The following is a 22,811-nucleotide window of genomic DNA, read 5'->3' as shown; positions in this document are numbered from 1 at the left end:
AGGGACGCCAACGTTCTGGCGGCATATCCTCTAACAGGTCCCTGGATGCATTTTCAACAGAGATAGCCTGACGTTTTGACCTGTTACCGTCTTTTTGGTTTTCCCTTGACCTGTCGTTCGCCTGCCACTCTGAGCACTAGATGGCGCCACAAAAAACTCAGCATTCCCTGCTACAAGCGCTACAAAAGCCCGCCCGAAAGATCAGGCTTGGGGGTTACACTCCCAAGAATGATAACAGGACAGCTTGAAGCAGTTGGTTTACTGACGAAGATCTTTCGCGTGAAACCGTCCTACGTAACGACCCTGCAAATCCTCTAACTCATAGTAGGCCTGCCCTATCTTCTTTTTGACCCTGGCCTTCAGAAAGGCCGGACCCAACTTCGCGCTGTACCCTGACTGAAAATTGCTCTGCCTGAAATTTCTTCGGAACACCTCCTGGCCGACATTGTAGGATATGTCTCTCGACCGTAAGTTATACTGCCGTCCATTCTTATCGTTCTGTTTTTTCATGACTTCTAGAGGCTTGCTTCGAACCAAGTCTAATGAATCCTCCCGCGAGAAAACTGCTGACCTGTCGTCCATCACCCGCAATGCTCTCAGAAGCTTGTTTGTTGCCCCGGAAGTGATGAAATGCTGTCCGAACACCATATAATAAGGAGTTGCATTCAGACTTGCATGCACCGCCGAACGCAATGCGCAGCAAATGCTGCTGAGGTGCTCGTCCCAGTCCTTCTGATCCTCGCGCACATAAGATCGGATTGCTGCAATCACCGAGCGATTTACACGTTCGGAAGCATTAGCTTGGGGTGCGTACAGGGCCGTGAGAGTGTGCGAAACTTTATATTCCCGGAGTAGCTTTTGGAATGCCTCAGACTTAAATTGTGTGCCATTGTCGGATACTATTGTCTCCGGAACCCCGAAAGCATGAAAAAGATCTTGCTGCATGTATTTGACTACCACGTCCGCGGTCAACTTCTTCACTGCCTTAAGAAACACATATTTAGAATAGTGATCGAGGACGATGAAGATGCCTATATGTCCACTTCTTGAACGGGGATATGGCCCCAGGAAATCTACATATAATTTCTGGAAGAAACGTTGTGACTCGGGCGCAATTCCAATCTTCGGTCTCTGGATTGTATTGGGGGCCTTGGTAGTCTTGCAGACATCACAAGCCTGGATATACTTCTTCACATCGGCAACCAAACCAGGCCAGTAATAATACCGCCGTATCCTTTCTAGGGTTTTGTGAATGCCTCCATGGGAAGCCAGTGGATTGTCGTGCGCGTTACGCAAAACGTCAACCACTAACCCTTGAGGAATCCAGAGTTTCCAAATGAACACATCATGTAGCACCTCTCCTGTTGCGTGATCTGACCTACGATACAACAAGTTATCTACAATTTTGAGATCTGGCAACTTATCAATATTGGCCCTAACCCTTTCTACGATCTCCACGTAATCTTCTGCCTTGAATTCTGGCGATTCCAAATCCACCAACAACCCATTGCTCGCGTCTAGAGTCGCCACTTCCTCCTCATTTACGCGAGAAAGAGCATCCGGAACCACATTAAGCCTGCCGCTACGATGCTCGATTTTAAACGAGAAACTCTGCAGCTTTAATGCCCATCGGGCTAGACGTGAGTGTAAGTCAGTTTGTGACATGAGCCACTTTAAAGAGGCGTGATCAGTGATTACAGTAAATTCATGCCCCTCGATATAAGCTCTGAACCTATTTATGCAAACTATTGCGGCCAGACATTCTTGTTCGGTGACCGAATAATTCTTTTGGGCTTTGTTGAGTTTTTTCGATACAAACGCAATCGGATATTCGTGCCCCTCCGGCGACTTCTGCACCAGCACTCCCCCAACGCCTGTCTTGCTAGCGTCGCAGTGAACATAGAATGGTTTGCTAAAATCAGGACTACGCAAAACTGGCGCTGAGCAAAGCATCTCCTTCAACTTTTCAAAAGCCTCCTGACCCTCTGGAGTCATTGAAAATTTCTGTCTGGGTTTGAGCAAGTCCGTGAGAGGCGCGGCCACCGATGCGAAGTTGCTTATAAACTTCCTGTACCAGCCTACCATACCTAGGAAGCGACGCAGAGACTTTAAGGATTTTGGCAAAGGAAAATCGGACATGGCCGAAATCTTATCCGGATCTGTACGAATCACCCCTTCGCCTACTATATGCCCCAAATACCGCACTGACTTCATGCAAAACTTGCTTTTCTCCACATTCAGCGTTAACCCTGCCGCTTTAATGTAACTTGCCACTTCACTCAACACCCTCCGATGTGACTCAAAACTGTCCGACACAATCAAAAGGTCGTCCAGGTACACAAAAACTTCATTTCTTAAACTGGCCGGAATTACCTTGTCCATCAGCCTTGTCATGGTCTGCGAAGCATTAGTGAGACCAAAAGGCATTACCTTATACTGGTAGAGAGGTTTCCCCGGAACCGTGAACGCTGTTTTATCGCGTGAGCTCGGCTCTAAGGGAACTTGCCAATAGGCATCCTTAAGATCCAGGCTCGAAATAAACAACGCCTTAGGAAGACGTCCTAGAATCCCATCAATTTGTGGTAACGGATACGCGTCTTTTTTGGTCACCGCGTTAACTTTCCTACTATCTAAACATAGCCTCACCTTTCCTGGCTTCTGCACCAATACTACCGGTGATGACCACGCACTATCGGATTCCTCTATCACCCCTAAGCTGAGCATCCGATCTATCTCCGCATATAACAATTTCTCTACCGCAGGAGATACAGGGAAGTGTCTCTGCTTCACGGCTTTTGCATCACCTACATCAATTGAATGCGAAAGCAGAGCCGTCTTTCCTAGACCGGAAACGGAAAACGAAGGAAATAAATTGATGGTCGCTTGCAACTGGTCCATTTCCCCTCGGCTGAGGTTCTGCGGTTCATGAACTATCTCTGCCAGCGACATGCTGGGTGGTAATAAATCGAAACTTGACCAAAAGTCGATCCCTAAATACAAGTCCTGGCTGAGCGATGGAATAATGTGCAGCTCAAGGTCCTTCACTGCACCCTTATACTGCACCGGTGTCCGCAGTCGTCCCACTACCTCTTGCCTCCGTCCATCCGCAGTGGAAGCATTTACAACTCCTCTCTTAAAAGGAATTCGGCTTTGGATTACGCGTTCTGCTAACTTTCCGCCTATAACACTCATAGCTGCTCCGGTGTCCAATAGACCAAGGACCGTTTGATCCCACAGGCGAACTTCCGCATATGGACGCTTGTCCTTCTGCTTGTAACAAATGCAATTTATCGCTTTCGCCGCCTGCCGGAACGCTCTCATCCTTCTTGCACTCCTTGTGAGGGACTTATTACTGGGTTGGTCGTTGGTGAAAAGCGAATGGGATCTGGCATGGACTAGTTGTGGCCAGACTAAAGCTTGATGTATGTCGGATTCTGATTTCTCAGACGGAAGCTGGGCGGTAGTTTTAAGTATCCCTACTGGGATTTCGCCTCTGCACTCGACTGCTTGCGCTGAACACTGACCGGCTGGCGAGGCTGGGTGTTCACTTTGCCGTTTTTTTGGCATTTGCTACACGACGGCTTATATTTATTAGGTGCTCCGCACCCAAAGCAAAAAATTTTCCTTTTGCTATCGCAATCGTGGTAGCGATGCCCCTCCTTTCGGCAGTTCCAGCAAATCAGTGCCATGGCTGCCACCTCGTCCTCTTCTTCTACATCCGAGAATTCGGAGGCCTCCTCTAATTGGGCTTCCTCTACCAATTCCGCAACCTGTTTCCGGAAAGGAATCAATTTCTGGTACCCATGACTCCGCCTAACGTCGTCGAGAAAACCCTCCCTTCTACGACAGACTTCTCTCAAGCGTTCTACGGAGTCGATTTGGACATTCAGGAGCTCATGTCTAATTTCAGGTCGCAAATTGCGCCGTAAAGTTTCCACAATCGCTTTCTCTGACATGGGAGTTTCCAAATCATCCATCAGCTGTATCAGGGCGTCGTGGAAGGAATCGAAATTTTCTTTTTCTTTTTGCTTCCTGTCCCTTATCGCTTCTCTGATATCCACATCGGTTCGAGAATCCCTAAACTGCTTTCTTAGGGCTTGGCATAACCGGTCCCATCTCATCGATCCGGAAGTCTTGTGGTAACGCCAATAAAAATCTCTGGCCTTTCCGTCAAAAAGCAGACTGGCGTTACTGCACAGAACTGGAAAATTTCCTTCGAGAGTCTGATGCGTCAAAGCCTCTACCCTATAGAGAAAATTATCAATGCTCAATCCTTCTTGGGTACCATTAAAACGTAATTTCCAACTATTGAGGATATGGGCGACTTTGTCCGGTCGCTGACTCAGATCTGAGACTGCACTGCTTGGACGGTCGTAGCTCGGAAACTGCGCTGAATACTGACTATTCAGTCCCTGTCGGAATGTTTCCTCCCCTTCTCTGTCCCTATTTTGTTGGACCGGATTATCCGCTTCCCCACGTCTATTCCCTTGAGGAATGCTATTGCCAGTCTCTTGGAAATGTGCTGCTATGCTGGACTGAATGATTTGAGCCATTTTGTCCGTGAGCTGGGCTACCACCTCGTTTTGCATCGTGCTGATGGCCTGTGTAACCATGCTACTAACTCTTTCAGCGGTTATGGCTGCTGCATCGTTTTGCTTGGCCTGGGACCTGGTATTATGAGGAGTACTTCTATCGACGCATAGCGTCTTGCATGTGGGACAGGTAGTATGGGTCTTGACATGTGACTCAATACAAGTTTTGTGAAACTCGTGGCTGCACTTTGTTTTCAATGTAGGAGCCGAAGCCAAAGTTTTCCCACACAACTGGCATTTTGGCGCCGGAGCCGGTTCAGGCTCGTTATCGGGGTTCTCCATTGTAAAAAAAATAAATTAAACTTAATTGCTAACTGTCCTGACAAAAATATGTCCCACAAAAACTACACGACAAAACCTAAACACTTACTTATCAAACGCAGACAAAACCAAAGTTAAAAATGTGTTAATAGTAAAACTAAATTAAGTATTCTAGTTAAAAGTCAGATAACTTATGCTAGCAAACCTAAGATGACCTAAAAATTCAAAAATAGTAAGTAATTGTACGTGAACTCAAATTGCAAAGAGAACTGATTCCTCGTGTTATAATTCATAGCTTCCTACGTTGCCAACTTAGGGTCAATGGCCCAGCAAACGGCACAGCTGTTCTCAAGTCTCGCTTCCCTTGTACAGCGAGAGAGCTAGCAAATCAACAGCCCTACCAAATAACACACATGGAATGTAAACCACAAGAATAGAACGCAAAGAATATGATACGATAAAATAAAGTCATAAAAATGTTTGCCTTACGCATAGCTAATCCCCATGCGAAACGGACCCTATGCTAATTGAGACCCCAATTCCTAAGCACAAAAGAAAATGAAAAGAATGTGTACGCGCGCAGACGCCTTGCACTTGTCGCTGTCTAATCAAAACCAACAACAACTGCAGGCGCGAGCCGTGGCCAGCTGCTGCTTTGATTCGCGCCGCTGTCGTCCAAACATCTCGGCTCGGCACTCTACACTTGCAATGAGCATGCTGCTTCTGATTTCACTCGTGGCCAACGGAATTCTATAATCAAGATTAATCCGAGTATGTCCAACGCGCTAAAGCTCATCAGCAGCAATGGCTAAGCCTTCCGCACAGTCCTTCAGCCGTGGGCAGGGTTCCGTAAGTAAACGAGATTCCCTCTGCAGTCCTATGCGCCCGAAAGACCATGTTTAAGACTCCTGCCTCAGAAAAAGTAGGGTATTATTAAGATCGATGCACTTTTCGAAACGCTCCTCAGACGTGGCCGGATGAAAAGTCAAAACTTCTGCTTCCGTTTTCCGAATCGTCTGACAAGCCCTCTACTTGGTGTTGAGAAAAGAAGATATTCTTGAGCAATGACCACTTCCAGAGAAACAATTTTGGTCAATGCCGTCTATGCTGAATCGGGAAGTTTTAAAGACAAAAAAAAAGGATGTCACAGTGTTGATGGTGTCACACCTGAAAAGGTGTGGCTACACGTTGGGCGCCAATTTTTAGTTATAATACTATATCTATGATTCATAAATGTAACGTGTCATCTACGCACGTCTGTGTATATAAATCCTGCCAGGCTAGCTGTCATTCAGCGAAGGGAAGCACACGCTTTGGGTTTCCGGCCTCTGCTCGTCGGCTATTGGAGTGATGTTCTTGCCCCCCTCCTGCTGGTGGCCTATACGCATTATACCGCGAATGAAGTAGCGTGTCACGACGAAAATGCTTAACCGGGAGACACTGTTTATCCCTGAATAGAATTGTGGATGTGTGCTGGAAAGGTATCTCAACTCCGCCTCTGGTGTTGTCGAGGTCGTGTCGCCCACCCTACCATGGCCATTCCAAACCGTTCGATTTAATGACGGAATGGCCCCTTTGTCCGGGGCGTCCTACATGGGGAATTTGCCAGCGAAAGCAAAGCGGTAGATTAATACATTATAAAGTTTATTCACTTACTGGCTAAAACACTAACATTACCCGCAAATACCATAATATAATCACCCACATTAAAAGAGTAGCTAAATGAAATATATGTATAAAATTCCTACAAATACTTGGCTATGTGTCATACAAACGATATACTAAATAAGTCCGAAATGGACAAACTAACTTGCTTGCTGACTCCGTAATGTTACGAAACCAATTCGAGTGGGCACTTCTCCCTCTCACTCACCGACCGGCCCTAGTTCCCTTGTTTCAAGTTGTATTTATTAATAATAGAATTTAAGTCCACTCATACCTTTTCTCCAGTTTATGGCTCCATCGGCGAAAGCGCTTTCCTTGATGAATACCTAAAGCTGCTGTGGTGGAAGAACACTTAAATGGGCACAAGGTTGGGGGAAATCATATTTGCAGATCGGCGAGAGTCACGAGAAGCCACTACCGGAATCAAATCTAAATCTCTCCTAATTAACTCCGCACAGAAATCATAATTAATTACACATTTACAAACACGAATACAATTACTCCGTCAATCCGTTGCTTCCTCTTTTTTTTCTATTCTCTTTCTCCCGACGGTTATCTATGTTTCCTTTCCACCTCCTGGGCGAACGGGAACAGCTCAAATTCTTTCCCCTGCTTCTGCAGGTGAAAGGTACGCGAAAGCAAAGAAAAAGGCCAAACGGCCAATCTCCGACGGTGCTAGATTAACACTTTCTCTCCGCCGATCTGCTCGCGACCAAGGGACGGGCCCTCCTTATCTGCCGCGTCGCGCTCGACTACTAAAGTGCCGACGCCAACGCCTCGGGAAGCTAGCCGCTTGGGGGGACCGAGCGCTCCCCAAATGTCTTCTCCCTCTGCTTCCACGCTCGCTTCTCCGATGGCTGAGCGCTTTCCAGACAATCCCAAAGGTTTAAACGCCACTTTGTTAGGCTTGCGGCTGCTGTTGTTTGCTGGCTGGCTTCCTTGGACGATCGAATCCGCACTGCTTAACTCGATTTACTAAGCGCCAAGACTACAAATGGGACAACTCTTTATTCTCCTTTAGCCCTTCTCTTCTCTTCCCGCAGCACTTACCCCAACCGGACTCAGCGCTATACGGCTTCTGACGACTGAATAGCCCACTCGCCTTCAACCAAGAATCTCGCAGTCGAATCTTGGATTTAGATATTTAGATTCCCTAGAGTTTTTCTCTTCACTAAATTCTTGGTTTTCCTTTCCGTCGGACCGATACGCAACCGACTCAATTGACTTTCACGAGGGAATAGCCGATAGGGACGCCAACGTTCTGGCGGCATATCCTCTAACAGGTCCCTGGATGCATTTTCAACAGAGATAGCCTGACGTTTTGACCTGTTACCGTCTTTTTGGTTTTCCCTTGACCTGTCGTTCGCCTGCCACTCTGAGCACTAGATGGCGCCACAAAAAAACTCAGCATTCCCTGCTACAAGCGCTACAAAGATTGGAATTGCGCCCGAGTCACAACGTTTCTTCCAGAAATTATATGTAGATTTCCTGGGGCCATATCCCCGTTCAAGAAGTGGACATATAGGCATCTTCATCGTCCTCGATCACTATTCTAAATATGTGTTTCTTAAGGCAGTGAAGAAGTTGACCGCGGACGTGGTAGTCAAATACATGCAGCAAGATCTTTTTCATGCTTTCGGGGTTCCGGAGACAATAGTATCCGACAATGGCACACAATTTAAGTCTGAGGCATTCCAAAAGCTACTCCGGGAATATAAAGTTTCGCACACTCTCACGGCCCTGTACGCACCCCAAGCTAATGCTTCCGAACGTGTAAATCGCTCGGTGATTGCAGCAATCCGATCTTATGTGCGCGAGGATCAGAAGGACTGGGACGAGCACCTCAGCAGCATTTGCTGCGCATTGCGTTCGGCGGTTCATGCAAGTCTGAATGCAACTCCTTATTATATGGTGTTCGGACAGCATTTCATCACTTCCGGGGCAACAAACAAGCTTCTGATAGCATTGCGGGTGATGGACGACAGGTCAGCAGTTTTCTCGCGGGAGGATTCATTAGACTTGGTTCGAAGCAAGGCTCTAGAAGTCATGAAAAAACAGAACGATAAGAATGGACGGCAGTATAACTTACGGTCGAGAGACATATCCTACAATGTCGGCCAGGAGGTGTTCCGAAGAAATTTCAGGCAGAGCAATTTTCAGTCAGGGTACAGCGCGAAGTTGGGTCCGGCCTTTCTGAAGGCCAGGGTCAAAAAGAAGATAGGGCAGGCCTACTATGAGTTAGAGGATTTGCAGGGTCGTTACGTAGGACGGTTTCACGCGAAAGATCTTCGTCAGTAAACCAACTGCTTCAAGCTGTCCTGTTATCATTCTTGGGAGTGTAACCCCCAAGCCTGATCTTTCGGGCGGGCTTTTGTAGCGCTTGTAGCAGGGAATGCTGAGTTTTTTGTGGCGCCATCTAGTGCTCAGAGTGGCAGGCGAACGACAGGTCAAGGGAAAACCAAAAAGACGGTAACAGGTCAAAACGTCAGGCTATCTCTGTTGAAAATGCATCCAGGGACCTGTTAGAGGATATGCCGCCAGAACGTTGGCGTCCCTATCGGCTATTCCCTCGTGAAAGTCAATTGAGTCGGTTGCGTATCGGTCCGACGGAAAGGAAAACCAAGAATTTAGTGAAGAGAAAAACTCTAGGGAATCTAAATATCTAAATCCAAGATTCGACTGCGAGATTCTTGGTTGAAGGCGAGTGGGCTATTCAGTCGTCAGAAGCCGTATAGCGCTGAGTCCGGTTGGGGTAAGTGCTGCGGGAAGAGAAGAGAAGGGCTAAAGGAGAATAAAGAGTTGTCCCATTTGTAGTCTTGGCGCTTAGTAAATCGAGTTAAGCAGTGCGGATTCGATCGTCCAAGGAAGCCAGCCAGCAAACAACAGCAGCCGCAAGCCTAACAAAGTGGCGTTTAAACCTTTGGGATTGTCTGGAAAGCGCTCAGCCATCGGAGAAGCGAGCGTGGAAGCAGAGGGAGAAGACATTTGGGGAACGCTCGGTCCCCCAAGCGGCTAGCTTCCCGAGGCGTTGGCGTCGGCACTTTAGTAGTCGAGCGCGACGCGGCAGATAAGGAGGGCCCGTCCCTTGGTCGCGAGCAGATCGGCGGAGAGAAAGTGTTAATCTAGCACCGTCGGAGATTGGCCGTTTGGCCTTTTTCTTTGCTTTCGCGTACCTTTCACCTGCAGAAGCAGGGGAAAGAATTTGAGCTGTTCCCGTTCGCCCAGGAGGTGGAAAGGAAACATAGATAACCGTCGGGAGAAAGAGAATAGAAAAAAAAGAGGAAGCAACGGATTGACGGAGTAATTGTATTCGTGTTTGTAAATGTGTAATTAATTATGATTTCTGTGCGGAGTTAATTAGGAGAGATTTAGATTTGATTCCGGTAGTGGCTTCTCGTGACTCTCGCCGATCTGCAAATATGATTTCCCCCAACCTTGTGCCCATTTAAGTGTTCTTCCACCACAGCAGCTTTAGGTATTCATCGAGGAAAGCGCTTTCGCCGATGGAGCCATAAACTGGAGAAAAGGTATGAGTGGACTTAAATTCTATTATTAATAAATACAACTTGAAACAAGGGAACTAGGGCCGGTCGGTGAGTGAGAGGGAGAAGTGCCCACTCGAATTGGTTTCGTAACATTACGGAGTCAGCAAGCAAGTTAGTTTGTCCATTTCGGACTTATTTAGTATATCGTTTGTATGACACATAGCCAAGTATTTGTAGGAATTTTATACATATATTTCATTTAGCTGCTCTTTTAATGTGGGTGATTATATTATGGTATTTGCGGGTAATGTTAGTGTTTTAGCCAGTAAGTGAATAAACTTTATAATGTATTAATTTACCGCTTTGCTTTCGCTGGCAAATTCCCCATGTAGGACGCCCCGGACAAAGGGGCCATTCCGTCATTAAATCGAACGGTTTGGAATGGCCGTGGTAGGGTGGGCGACACGACCTCGACAACACCAGAGGCGGAGTTGAGATACCTTTCCAGCACACATCCACAATTCTATTCAGGGATAAACAGTGTCTCCCGGTTAAGCATTTTCGTCGTGACACGCTACTTCATTCGCGGTATAATGCGAATAGGCCACCAGCAGGAGGGGGGCAAGAACATCACTCCAATAGCCGACGAGCAGAGGCCGGAAACCCAAAGCGTGTGCTTCCCTTCGCTGAATGACAGCTAGCCTGGCAGGATTTATATACACAGACGTGCGTAGATGACACGTTACAAGAGCTGACGGACTTGGACATTCCAGGCGTCCTCACCACCACCATTCAGCAGGGCCTGCCTACTCTCTCCATTGATTTGATCCTCTCTCTGCTGGTAATCGTCGAGAGTTTGGCCTAGATCGAGGAGTACCGAACAGTCCTGGGCCAGCATCGTCCGCTCATCGAGCAAATTGCTCAACTTTCGATGGTAATGGCAGTCTCAGGAAGCACTCTCATTCTGTGGTGTCTTGGCATCTATAACGCATTTTTCACCCACTTCCACAGCACTTCCCCTTCAAATTTTATAAATTTTAATATTGCCATATCGAATGTATCAATTTTAAAACCTTAATATATCGATATATCGGAATAATAATAATAAGGAGCGGTGAAATATTTGCGTACTCTTCCTTCTTGGAATATAATAGGCAATTGGGTCTGTGATTTGGTAAGCACTTACAGTCTAGATATTTCTATTAATCTAATCGTCGAAAAAAATATCGCACCGAAAATAAAACACATGCAAAGCGTTGCTCTCCTGGCTGGCTCATAATGAGCCAGATAACCTGGGATTTAGTTTTCTGCGATACGTTTGATGTATGAAATGGCACATCCTTATAATATAAGGTCCCATATCGATATATCGATAAAATATCAACAAACATGCAAGCGACTGTTGGCGGAGCATTTGGAACACCAGCGTAGATTAAATAGAAGCTGGTGGCTTGAACCATGTGCCGAGTGCTCCTCACGCTCGCCTACTTCCTCCTGACCATCTCGTCCATTGTGTTTACGGCCTGCGTCAACAATGGTGAGTGTGTGTGCTCCTTGGAGCGATGTGACCTTGTTCACCAGCAGCCGCAGAAGAGAAAAATCAATAATCTTTAAAATTCCTGCATTCCCGGACAGTCACGGGCACGATTCTCAGTGCCGAAAGTGGTTAAGATAGGCTCTGAAACTTGCGTTGCAGTTGGTGCTATAGCCGATGCTTCAGCCTGTGGATCAGATGCGTTTGTCAGGGTTTGTTCGGTCGCAGATTTTTCAGGATTTGTGACTGACACCTGCTCTGACTGCACTACATTTTCAGATGCCACAGTCGCAGTGTCGCACTCCTCGTCGCTTTCCAGATCGTCGCGCGCCTCACGTGATGGTGGATTAAAGCTACCGTCGAGCATCGTCTTAAAGACTTTAATGTTCTTGACCAAACGCGGCTCTAGTTCGCTCTGAAAACCGAACCAAACGAATGATACAGCGCTTCCGCAATGGATATTCAGAAAATGTTCTCACCGTGATCAGTTTGTCTGCCATCTCCAACATTTCAGTCTTGACTTCCTGTCCGTTGAGCACGTTAATAGTGAGGTTGGTGAGCTCTTTGGCCAGCAGGCGACACATTTCCCTGCGCTCGGTGAAATAGTTCTGTATGTAGTGCAGGAAGCTCAGAGCGATCCTGTTGTGTATGTTGCTCTTCGGGGAGCTGGCTTCCTGAATCGTCAAATCGATGAAGAACTTGACCACGTAATCGGGCTGAACGGCGTTCAGCGGCGCGTCGAAGCTGCAGTTCATGACGGTCCACAGAGTGGGCAGAAGGCAGGGTTGCAGAAGCGCCTGCTTCTTGAGGCGGACAAGATTCTCAAAGAACATGCCCAGGACCTGGCTGATGATTGGCTCTGCGTTGGGATTGAAGTAGCGTTTGAGCAGCTGCTTGAGCACCTCGGGCCGATCGTCGATGTGACCGCGCAGGACCAAGCGACAAAGGCCTCGCACTATGGCCAGGCTCACGCCCTTGTCGACCACCATTTCCATATAGCGGCCCATCGCCATAATGATGTCGACGCTATGCTCGCTGTTCTGCACTGTCTGATCGCCATCCTCCTCCCCGTCGTATGTATCCTGCACGGTATAGAGCTGGCTGCGATTGGACGTCTTAGACCCCAGCCCCCTAGCACCTATCTTCCGGCTCAACTTGTCGACATAGTCGATGCCATAGTGATCCATCAGCTCGAGAAGACAGCTGACAGAGGTCTCGCACAGACGGACCTCCTTGCTATTGTAGAACTGATGGTATACAACCCGGAACACCGTCTCGGTGTATGCCTCATAGAACATACTGTAGGCGTTGCCGCATTTGATGGCCCATTCGAAGATGTCCACATCCGAGGAGTGGAGATGGCGGCAAATGAAGTCCTTGTACAGCTTACATATGCTGGGAGTGAGCTTCTGGACATGCGGAGAGGCCACCATATAGTATGAGGTGAACAGGCCTTTCAGGACACGCTCCTGGTTGGAGAGCTTCGGACGGGCGGGCATGTCCAGAAAGCCGTGCTTCACCAGCAGCGGTTTGATCAGCTCCGTGTACTCCTCTGTGACAGCCATCTTCTCCTTATTCACGGACTGAGCCTGTATATACTCCTTCTGGCGCCTAAAGTTATCCTCCTGTTCCTCCAGCTCTAAGATCTTCACCTTCAACGAGGATATCCTCTTCATCTTCGAGGGCGTGTCCAAGTCGTCCAGCAACTTACTGATCAGATTGCGATCGTGCACTAGCTCATTCTGCTTGGTATTAAGGTCACACGTCTCGTAGATGATCTCAATGAAGAACTGCATCCGGTCATTGAGGTCGGTGATCAGCTTCTCCATGCAACGCACGAGCACGCGGACGATCTTGTGGTCGAGCAGACAGTCCTTCAATAGATTTTTGATCAACGTCTTCATATTGCTACGCCCAATCTCGTCGCCCAGGTCGTACGAGTCCAGGATTTCCACCAGCGAGAGCAGCATGTTCTGGAACTCTATCTGGGCGAACTTGTCCATGTCCGGTTTCTGGCTCTCACAGAACCTACAATGGATAGCAATCACTTACTGTTTGGATTTCGTTTGGGTCTCATTCAACTCACTTGTTCACATAGGTGCAGAAGACACTCAGTTCGGGCAGCACCTGGTCGCTTTCGTCCGCCTGCGTGCTCTCCAGATAGTCGCCGAGGCACTGCCAATAGAGCAACAGCTCCACGTTGAGACATTCCAGCGGTACACATCGATGCAGCTCACAGTCGTCACCGAGGGGCAGTTGTGCCATCAGTTGCTGATTGTCGGTCTGCTCAAAGATTTCACGCAACATTTGCTTGGTCACGCTCCGGAAACGCATCAGCTCCTCCTCGCTGGAGTCCAGCTTGAGGGCTGCTATCGGAGCCACATAGTTCTGTTGGTAGGAGCCGATCCAGGCCTTAAGCATGATGTTTACCGCCGTCTTTTTAACGTTGGCCGAGCTGTCGTTCAGACCTTGCTCCAGGAGGGGCAGGCGCTGCGCCACCCTGTAGGCGCGCACTGGATAGTTGCACATGTTGACGTACGTATGGCGGCGCACCTTCTCGTCCACGTCCCACAGACGCTGCAGTATGTAGGGCACCGTGATGTAGTTGCGGCCCATGCAGGTGATAATGCACTGGCGCACGCTGGACAAGGGATCCGCAGACAGATGGAACTGATAGGCGAAGACAACTGGATCGACGGGATTGTCCGGAATCTGGAGACGCTGCATGGCCAGGACTGCTTGCTTGCGCACACCGGCCGACACGTCCTTCACGCGCTCCAGCATAGTCTCGAGAATCTCGTCGCACTGCGTGTCGTCGACTGCCGCATTGGGTCCCAGTTTCTCAAGTATCAGATTCACAAAGTAGCAAATCCGATAGCGAACGTGCGGACTGCTGGAATATGTCTGGGAAAAACAAACAAACAAAAGCATTTAATTGAATCTCAATGGTAAAGTACAGTAGACCCTTACAGTCAACAGCCAGTGGAATGTTTCAGTCATCATGGGGTGCGTCTTCTCCGACTCGAAGCTGGTCACGAATTTCGCGCAAAAGGACAGGGCCTTGTTACCGTTCTCGTTGCTCTACTCCGCCTCGAGTACAGTCTTCAGCACATTGATGAATGTGTTCAGACTCTTGGTGGCCCATCTGCAAGGCAATTGACAATTCATAGTTGGATTGGACGAGTTCTAATCGGCTGAGCCAGCTGGCTAGCCAGCGGGTCCCAGTGACGCTGTTCCTTACCCTCGAGTACAGTTGCTGCAGCTCCTTTTCGTAGCGCTTGTGGAGTGACTCCTTGAGTTCCGCGTGACGCATTATTGTGTACATGGATTCCGCGCCTCCTCTGCATTGTTCCCGGATGGGAACGGAGTCGGATCACTGATCTCCATTTCGTTTTCCTTTTCGGCCGAAACGGCATTGTTCTTGGCCGCCTCCCTTTTTGATGCGGCTGCTGCCGCCGCTTTGGATTTTGGCTTCGCTTTTGCCTTTGGTTTGGGCATTTCGTGATTTGTTTTGCTTTTACTAACTAAATACTGCTCGATTACTTTATACTGTACAATTTGTAAAATTTTCGTGAGTGTACGATGGAACACAAACAAGCGTAGCGTTGTTGCTCATTCTTCTTTTTCACCCCCATTCGCTTGTTAATTTCAAAAAGAACGCTACGCGTGCGGTAATATTAGTGCATTTTAGACTGATGCTAGGGATGTTACATATATATATCGATACATATCGCATCGTTAATCTGATTCCTCTTTCCAACCTATTCGCTTGTGAATTTAAAAAAATTAACAAAAATGGGTATTTCAATTTATACTTTTGTTTACTTTCTAATGATACTGTTTAAAAATGAAAGAAAGAAAGTGATCTGTGAGAAAAATGTAGTACACAAACAAATTCCGTTACAACACGGCAGCAAAATATTCAACAAAAATGTCTAAAGTAACTGTTCGGGCCAGCCGCTGAAGAATAACCGTAACTTTAACATTATTATTGTATGAGCAGAGAGAGCCGCCTATGTTGTAAAACGTTGACGTTCTGCAGAGCTGCTGCGCTCTCCCGCTAAAGGGGCTCTCTGCCGCCGCCACTTCGGCAATCACTTTGATCTAACGCCGTCGTCTATAGTTTAGTTATATTCTCGCACCTGCTAAACATGTGCCTGCGTGATCCCAAAGTGGCCCAGGGAATTGTGGAGAACTTTGAGCTCTTGCAGAAGTTCAAGGCAGTGATTGCCACCTCCGAGAATCCCGACACCATTCATAGCTCCATCGAGGCCGTTCACAAGATCCTGCTGATCCAGAGTGCAGAGGAGATGTTGGAGTTTACCACTCTTCCCGACTTTCCCATCGATCGCATTATCTGTGAGGTGACCAGCAAATACCAGGAGATTCGGCTTGCGGCCCTGAAAGTCTTGAAGACCCTCCTGGTGGACACCAGCGACCAGAGTGTGTTTGAGCCGCTGCATCGCTGCTTCCATGTCCTGGAGCAGCTGGTCAAAGCATTTTGCGAAGTTCTGCAAAGACCGGATGCGGTCGAGATCATTGAGGTGCTGGCCACGGCTCTCCGGTCCGAGATGACCAAGCTGTTCTTCGAGCATAACCTCTTCGACCTTATTGTCGAGCACCTGAAGGACCAAATCGATATCCTGTCCCTTGAGCTGCGCTGCACCATCATATCCATCTTCGCGGAAACTGCGAAGTACGTGCAGTATCTGGTGAGGATGCACACTGCCGAGATCACGGACATGTTCCTCGGCTGCCTCATGGAGAACGACCCGGCACCGGCCACCTTCGTGATCCTCGGGCTCAACCGCATGGCCGATAATCCGGACGCACTGCGTCGAATTGTGACCGAGTTTGATGAGGGGGCTCTGCAGAAGCTAGTGTCCATTTTCCAGTCCCCGGAGGTGATCATCAAGACCCGGGAGCAGGCAGCCGAGTTTATCAATCGCCTCCTGACCGGAGCCTATCGCGACACGGCTGGAGAGCTGACGGACTTGGACATTCCAGGCGTCCTCACCACCACCATTCAGCAGGGCCTGCCTACTCTCTCCATTGATTTGATCCTCTCTCTGCTGGTAATCGTCGAGAGTTTGGCCCAGAACGAGGAGTACCGAACAGTCCTGGGCCAGCATCGTCCGCTCACCGAGCAAATTGCTCAACTTTTGATGGTAATGGCAGTCTCAGGAAGCACTCTCATTCTGTGGTGTCTTGGCATCTATAACGCATTTTTCACCCACTTCCACAGCGCTCCTATGCCCATTCCATTCTCGTGAACAACATCTTCCGTTGCCTGTGCACCATCGTCGATAAGCAGGATGTTCGTGAGGTGCTGCTTGAGAACTACATTGTGTCCTCCATCAAGCGGGCTCTGAAGTCGCTCTCTAATCTGGTCAAGACGGCTGTGACCAACTTCATTCTGCAGACCACGCGCTTTAGCGAATTCATCGACGCCTACATAGATCGCGGCATTCTGGAAGTGTAAGCGGCTCCCAACTACTCTCACCCCCCCTGCATTATCATATTCCTATCCCAATCCCGATCTTAGCCTGATGCTGTTCCAGAAACACGCCTTCTGCGTGTCCACCTGGGGACCGGCCATCGAGAGCATCCTCTCTAAGTGCCCCACGATAAAGTTCTGCATTAGAAACTGCCTAACCTTCACCGACATTACTGCCGGCAAGGACTTTTATGTGTCCAGAAAAAAGTTTGACGACTTCCGCACTCTCCAGGACATTCTACGCAACGATTGCTCTCTGGAGGCCGTTCTGGTGGTCAATTTTGACCGATTGGAGGCGGATGAGGCGGATCTGATGAGAGTTCCGTCGTTCTGCCTTCCGATGTCCGATGGTGCCGGTGATCATACCTGGTGCTACTGCAAGCGTCCTGCCCATCCCCATCTACCCAAATATCTGGAGACGCTTAATCAAACTCTGATGGTGGGTCTATCCCATCTAATCCTTAATAAGCTGCTAACCATGTCCCATCTGATGATTCACAGATGCACGGCCTGGTGGAGAATCCGCCAAAGGTGCGCAGCGCCATCGATTTTGATAACGTGGCCAAGCGCATCAAGATCATTGCCGAAGTCGTGCACAATGTGATGAACGATAACCTCAAGATCTTCGACCTCAACTCGACGGAGGAGTGTTCCCGCCATGCGGTGCGATGCCACCTTCAGGAACTGCGCTACGTCTACCACACTAACTTCATACCCCTGGGCATGGTGCACAGTGGCTGCCAGTTTGAGCGCGCCATCCTCTTCAAGGCCCTGGCCGATCAGATCGGCCTGCCCTGCACCCTGGAGCGCAGTGTCGACGGCCGGATGCTGTACAACGAGGTGCCGATGCCGCTGGAGATCGACAAGGATGTTCACTGCGACAAGAAGACCCTCCAGTTTATGCCCTGGCGCATGCTGCGCCCCACCCACGTCGTCGATCTCATGTACAACGTAGGCGACCTGTATCCGATGCAGAGTCGCCAGGCACTGCAGTATCTGCGCCTCTATTGATCACTGAGATTTTTTTATTTAATCCTTTTTCCAGCTTCCATTTCAAAATTTCCTGTCGCACCATTTATCGAATGGTCTTGTAATCGAGTTTATTAAAGGGGCCAAAGAAGCAGTGGTTTTGGTCTCAGCTAGTCCTATCCACAGTCCACTGCGCAAGCGATTGGGATTGTAATTTTTAAAAAATATCGTACATCGATAGGTCAAATTTTATAAATTTTAATATTGCCATATCGAATGTATCAATTTTAAAACATCAATATATCGATATATCGGAATAATAATAATAAGGAGCGGTGAAATATTTGCGTACTCTTCCTTCTTGGAATATAATAGGCAATTGGGTCTGTGATTTGGTAAGCACTTACAGTCTAGATATTTCTATTAATCTAATCGTCGAAAAAAATATCGCACCGAAAATAAAACACATGCAAAGCGTTGCTCTCCTGGCTGGCTCATAATGAGCCAGATAACCTGGGATTTAGTTTTCTGCGATACGTTTGATGTATGAAATGGCACATCCTTATAATATAAGGTCCCATATCGATATATCGATAAAATATCAACAAACATGCAAGCGACTGTTGGCGGAGCATTTGGAACACCAGCGTAGATTAAATAGAAGCTGGTGGCTTGAACCATGTGCCGAGTGCTCCTCATGCTCGCCTACTTCCTCCTGACCATCTCGTCCATTGTGTTTACGGCCTGCGTCAACAAAGGTGAGTGTGTGTGCTCCTTGGAGCGATGTGACCTTGTTCACCAGCAGCCGCAGAAGAGAAAAATCAATAATCTTTAAAATTCCTGCATTCCCGGACAGTCACGGGCACGATTCTCAGTGCCGAAAGTGGTTAAGATAGGCTCTGAAACTTGCGTTGCAGTTGGTGCTATAGCCGATGCTTCAGCCTGTGGATCAGATGCGTTTGTCAGGGTTTGTTCGGTCGCAGATTTTTCAGGATTTGTGACTGACACCTGCTCTGACTGCACTACATTTTCAGATGCCACAGTCGCAGTGTCGCACTCCTCGTCGCTTTCCAGATCGTCGCGCGCCTCACGTGATGGTGGATTAAAGCTACCGTCGAGCATCGTCTTAAAGACTTTAATGTTCTTGACCACACGCGGCTCTAGTTCGCTCTGAAAACCGAACCAAACGAATGATACAGCGCTTCCGCAATGGATATTCAGAAAATGTTCTCACCGTGATCAGTTTGTCAGCCATCTCCAACATTTCAGTCTTGACTTCCTGTCCGTTGAGCACGTTAATAGTGAGGTTGGTGAGCTCTTTGGCAAGCAGGCGACACATTTCCCTGCGCTCGGTGAAATAGTTCTGTATGTAGTGCAGGAAGCTCAGAGCGATCCTGTTGTGTATGTTGCTCTTCGGGGAGCTGGCTTCCTGAATCGTCAAATCGATGAAGAACTTGACCACGTAATCGGGCTGAACGGCGTTCAGCGGCGCGTCGAAGCTGCAGTTCATGACGGTCCACAGAGTGGGCAGAAGGCAGGGTTGCAGAAGCGCCTGCTTCTTGAGGCGGACAAGGTTCTCAAAGAACATGCCCAGGACCTGGCTGATGATTGGCTCTGCGTTGGGATTGAAGTAGCGTTTGAGCAGCTGCTCGAGCACCTCGGGCCGATCGTCGATGTGACCGCGCAGGACCAAGCGACAAAGGCCTCGCACTATGGCCAGGCTCACGCCCTTGTCGACCACCATTTCCATATAGCGGCCAATCGCCATAATGATGTCGACGCTATGCTCGCTGTTCTGCACTGTCTGATCGCCATCCTCCTCCCCGTCGTATGTATCCTGCACGGTATAGAGCTGGCGGCGATTGGACGTCTTAGACCCCAGCCCCCTAGCACCTATCTTCCGGCTCAACTTGTCGACATAGTCGATGCCATAGTGATCCATCAGCTCGAGAAGACAGCTGACAGAGGTCTCGCACAGACGGACCTCCTTGCTATTGTCGAACTGATGGTATACAACCCGGAACACCGTCTCGGTGTATGCCTCATAGAACATACTGTAGGCGTTGCCGCATTTGATGGCCCATTCGAAGATGTCCACATCCGAGGAGTGGAGATGGCGGCAAATAAAGTCCTTGTACAGCTTACATATGCTGGGAGTGAGCTTCTGGACATGCGGAGAGGCCACCATATAGTATGAGGTGAACAGGCCTTTCAGGACACGCTCCTGGTTGGAGAGCTTCGGACGGGCGGGCATGTCCAGAAAGCCGTGCTTCACCAGCAGCGGTTTGATCAGCTCCGTGTACTCCTCTGTGACAGCAATCTTCTCCTTATTCACGGACTGAGCCTGTTTATACTCCTTCTGGCGCCCAAAGTTATCCTCCTGTTCCTCCAGCTCTAAGATCTTCACCTTCAACGAGGATATCTTCATCTTCGAGGGCGTGTCCAAGTCGTCCAGCAACGTACTGATCAGATTGCGATCGTGCACTAGCTCATTCTGCTTGTTATTAAGGTCACACGTCTCGTAGATGATCTCAATGAAGAACTGCATCCGGTCATTGAGGTCGGTGATCAGCTTCTCCATGCAACGCACGAGCACGCGGACGATCTTGTGGTCGAGCAGACAGTCCTTCAATAGATTTTTGATCAACGTCTTCATATTGCTACGCCCAATCTCGTCGCCCAGGTCGTACGAGTCCAGGATTTCCACCAGCGAGAGCAGCATGTTCTGGAACTCTATCTGGGCGAACTTGTCCATGTCCGGTTTCTGGCTCTCACAGAACCTACAATGGATAGCAATCACTTACTGTTTGGATTTCGTTTGGGTCTCATTCAACTCACTTGTTCACATAAGTGCAGAAGACACTCAGTTCGGGCAGCACCTGGTCGCTTTCGTCCGCCTGCGTGCTCTCCAGATAGTCGCCGAGGCACTGCCAATAGAGCAACAGCTCCACGTTGAGACATTCCAGCGGTACACATCGATGCAGCTCACAGTCGTCACCGAGGGGCAGTTGTGCCATCAGTTGCTGATTGTCGGTCTGCTCAAAGATTTCACGCAACATTTGCTTGGTCACGCTCCGGAAACGCATCAGCTCCTCCTCGCTGGAGTCCAGCTTGAGGGCTGCTATCGGAGCCACATAGTTCTGTTGGTAGGAGCCGATCCAGGCCTTAAGCATGATGTTTACCGCCGTCTTTTTAACGTTGGCCGAGCTGTCGTTCAGACCTTGCTCCAGGAGGGTCAGGCGCTGCGCCACCCTGTAGGCGCGCACTGGATAGTTGCACATGTTGACGTACGTATGGCGGCGCACCTTCTCGTCCACGTCCCACAGACGCTGCAGTATGTAGGGCACCGTGATGTAGTTGCGGCCCATGCAGGTGATAATGCACTGGCGCACGCTGGACAAGGGATCCGCAGACAGATGGAACTGATAGGCGAAGACAACTGGATCGACGGGATTGTCCGGAATCTGGAGACGCTGCATGGCCAGGACTGCTTGCTTGCGCACACCGGCCGACACGTCCTTCACGCGCTCCAGCATAGTCTCGAGAATCTCGTCGCACTGCGTGTCGTCGACTGCCGCATTGGGTCCCAGTTTCTCAAGTATCAGATTCACAAAGTAGCAAATCCGATAGCGAACGTGCGGACTGCTGGAATATGTCTGGGAAAAACAAACAAACAAAAGCATTTAATTGAATCTCAATGGTAAAGTACAGTAGACCCTTACAGTCAACAGCCAGTGGAATGTTTCAGTCATCATGGGGTGCGTCTTCTCCGACTCGAAGCTGGTCACGAATTTCGCGCAAAAGGACAGGGCCTTGTTACCGTTCTCGTTGCTCTCCTCCGCCTCGAGTACAGTCTTCAGCACATTGATGAATGTGTTCAGACTCTTGGTGGCCCATCTGCAAGGCAATTGACAATTCATAGTTGGATTGGACGAGTTCTAATCGGCTGAGCCAGCTGGCTAGCCAGCGGGTCCCAGTGACGCTGTTCCTTACCCTCGAGTACAGTTGCTGCAGCTCCTTTTCGTAGCGCTTGTGGAGTGACTCCTTGAGTTCCGCGTGACGCATTATTGTGTACATGGATTCCGCGCCTCCTCTGCATTGTTCCCGGATGGGAACGGAGTCGGATCACTGATCTCCATTTCGTTTTCCTTTTCGGCCGAAACGGCATTGTTCTTGGCCGCCTCCCTTTTTGATGCGGCTGCTGCCGCCGCTTTGGATTTTGGCTTCGCTTTTGCCTTTGGTTTGGGCATTTCGTGATTTGTTTTGCTTTTACTAACTAAATACTGCTCGATTACTTTATACTGTACAATTTGTAAAATTTTCGTGAGTGTACGATGGAACACAAACAAGCGTAGCGTTGTTGCTCATTCTTCTTTTTCACCCCCATTCGCTTGTTAATTTCAAAAAGAACGCTACGCGTGCGGTAATATTAGTGCATTTTAGACTGATGCTAGGGATGTTACATATATATATCGATACATATCGCATCGTTAATCTGATTCCTCTTTCCAACCTATTCGCTTGTGAATTTAAAAAAATTAACAAAAATGGGTATTTCAATTTATACTTTTGTTTACTTTCTAATGATACTGTTTAAAAATGAAAGAAAGAAAGTGATCTGTGAGAAAAATGTAGTACACAAACAAATTCCGTTACAACACGGCAGCAAAATATTCAACAAAAATGTCTAAAGTAACTGTTCGGGCCAGCCGCTGAAGAATAACCGTAACTTTAACATTATTATTGTATGAGCAGAGAGAGCCGCCTATGTTGTAAAACGTTGACGTTCTGCAGAGCTGCTGCGCTCT

General features: G+C 48.6%; 3 protein-coding genes across 5 annotated transcripts in view; 1 reads left to right on the top strand and 2 right to left on the bottom strand.

Moving 5' to 3' along the window:
- The window catches only part of LOC117189681, a 96,370-nt gene extending 78,213 nt beyond the window's left edge, over positions 1-18,157 (top strand). The window contains exons 2-5 of the mRNA XM_033394782.1: positions 15,689-16,705; positions 16,783-17,015; positions 17,083-17,473; positions 17,536-18,157. Coding sequence (XP_033250673.1) covers positions 15,689-16,705; positions 16,783-17,015; positions 17,083-17,473; positions 17,536-18,045 — 2,151 coding nt within the window. The 3' untranslated portion in view covers positions 18,046-18,157. The remainder of the gene's footprint in view (positions 1-15,688; positions 16,706-16,782; positions 17,016-17,082; positions 17,474-17,535) is intronic.
- Positions 11,124-22,811, bottom strand: part of LOC117189670 (condensin complex subunit 3-like) — a 32,153-nt gene continuing 20,465 nt past the window's right edge. Inside the window, exons 1-5 of one of the 3 annotated variants that reach the window (XM_033394778.1) lie at positions 14,779-15,257; positions 14,508-14,682; positions 13,624-14,441; positions 12,017-13,565; positions 11,124-11,952 (exon numbers count right to left, since the gene is read on the bottom strand). In XM_033394778.1, the coding sequence (XP_033250669.1) occupies positions 11,614-11,952; positions 12,017-13,565; positions 13,624-14,441; positions 14,508-14,540 (2,739 nt within the window). In that variant the 5' untranslated portion in view covers positions 14,541-14,682; positions 14,779-15,257 and the 3' untranslated portion in view covers positions 11,124-11,613. Of the gene's footprint in view, positions 11,953-12,016; positions 13,566-13,623; positions 14,442-14,507; positions 14,683-14,778; positions 15,259-22,811 lie in introns of those variants that run through there. The other 2 variants (XM_033394777.1, XM_033394776.1) reach the window with 2 other exon arrangements.
- LOC117190074 (condensin complex subunit 3-like) lies at positions 18,345-22,068 on the bottom strand. The gene is made up of 5 exons (XM_033395156.1): positions 22,007-22,068; positions 21,726-21,900; positions 20,842-21,659; positions 19,238-20,783; positions 18,345-19,173 (listed from the first exon to the last, which is right to left on the bottom strand). The coding sequence occupies exons 1-5, from the start codon at positions 22,066-22,068 to the stop codon at positions 18,835-18,837; spliced, it is 2,940 nt and encodes a 979-aa protein (XP_033251047.1). The 3' UTR covers positions 18,345-18,834.

This window comes from Drosophila miranda (genome assembly GCF_003369915.1).
Source record: "Drosophila miranda strain MSH22 chromosome Y unlocalized genomic scaffold, D.miranda_PacBio2.1 Contig_Y1_pilon, whole genome shotgun sequence".
Lineage (NCBI taxonomy): Eukaryota > Metazoa > Arthropoda > Insecta > Diptera > Drosophilidae > Drosophila > Drosophila miranda.
The sequence above is the reverse complement of the archived record's forward strand: the minus strand, read 5'-3'. Positions and strand labels throughout refer to the sequence as shown.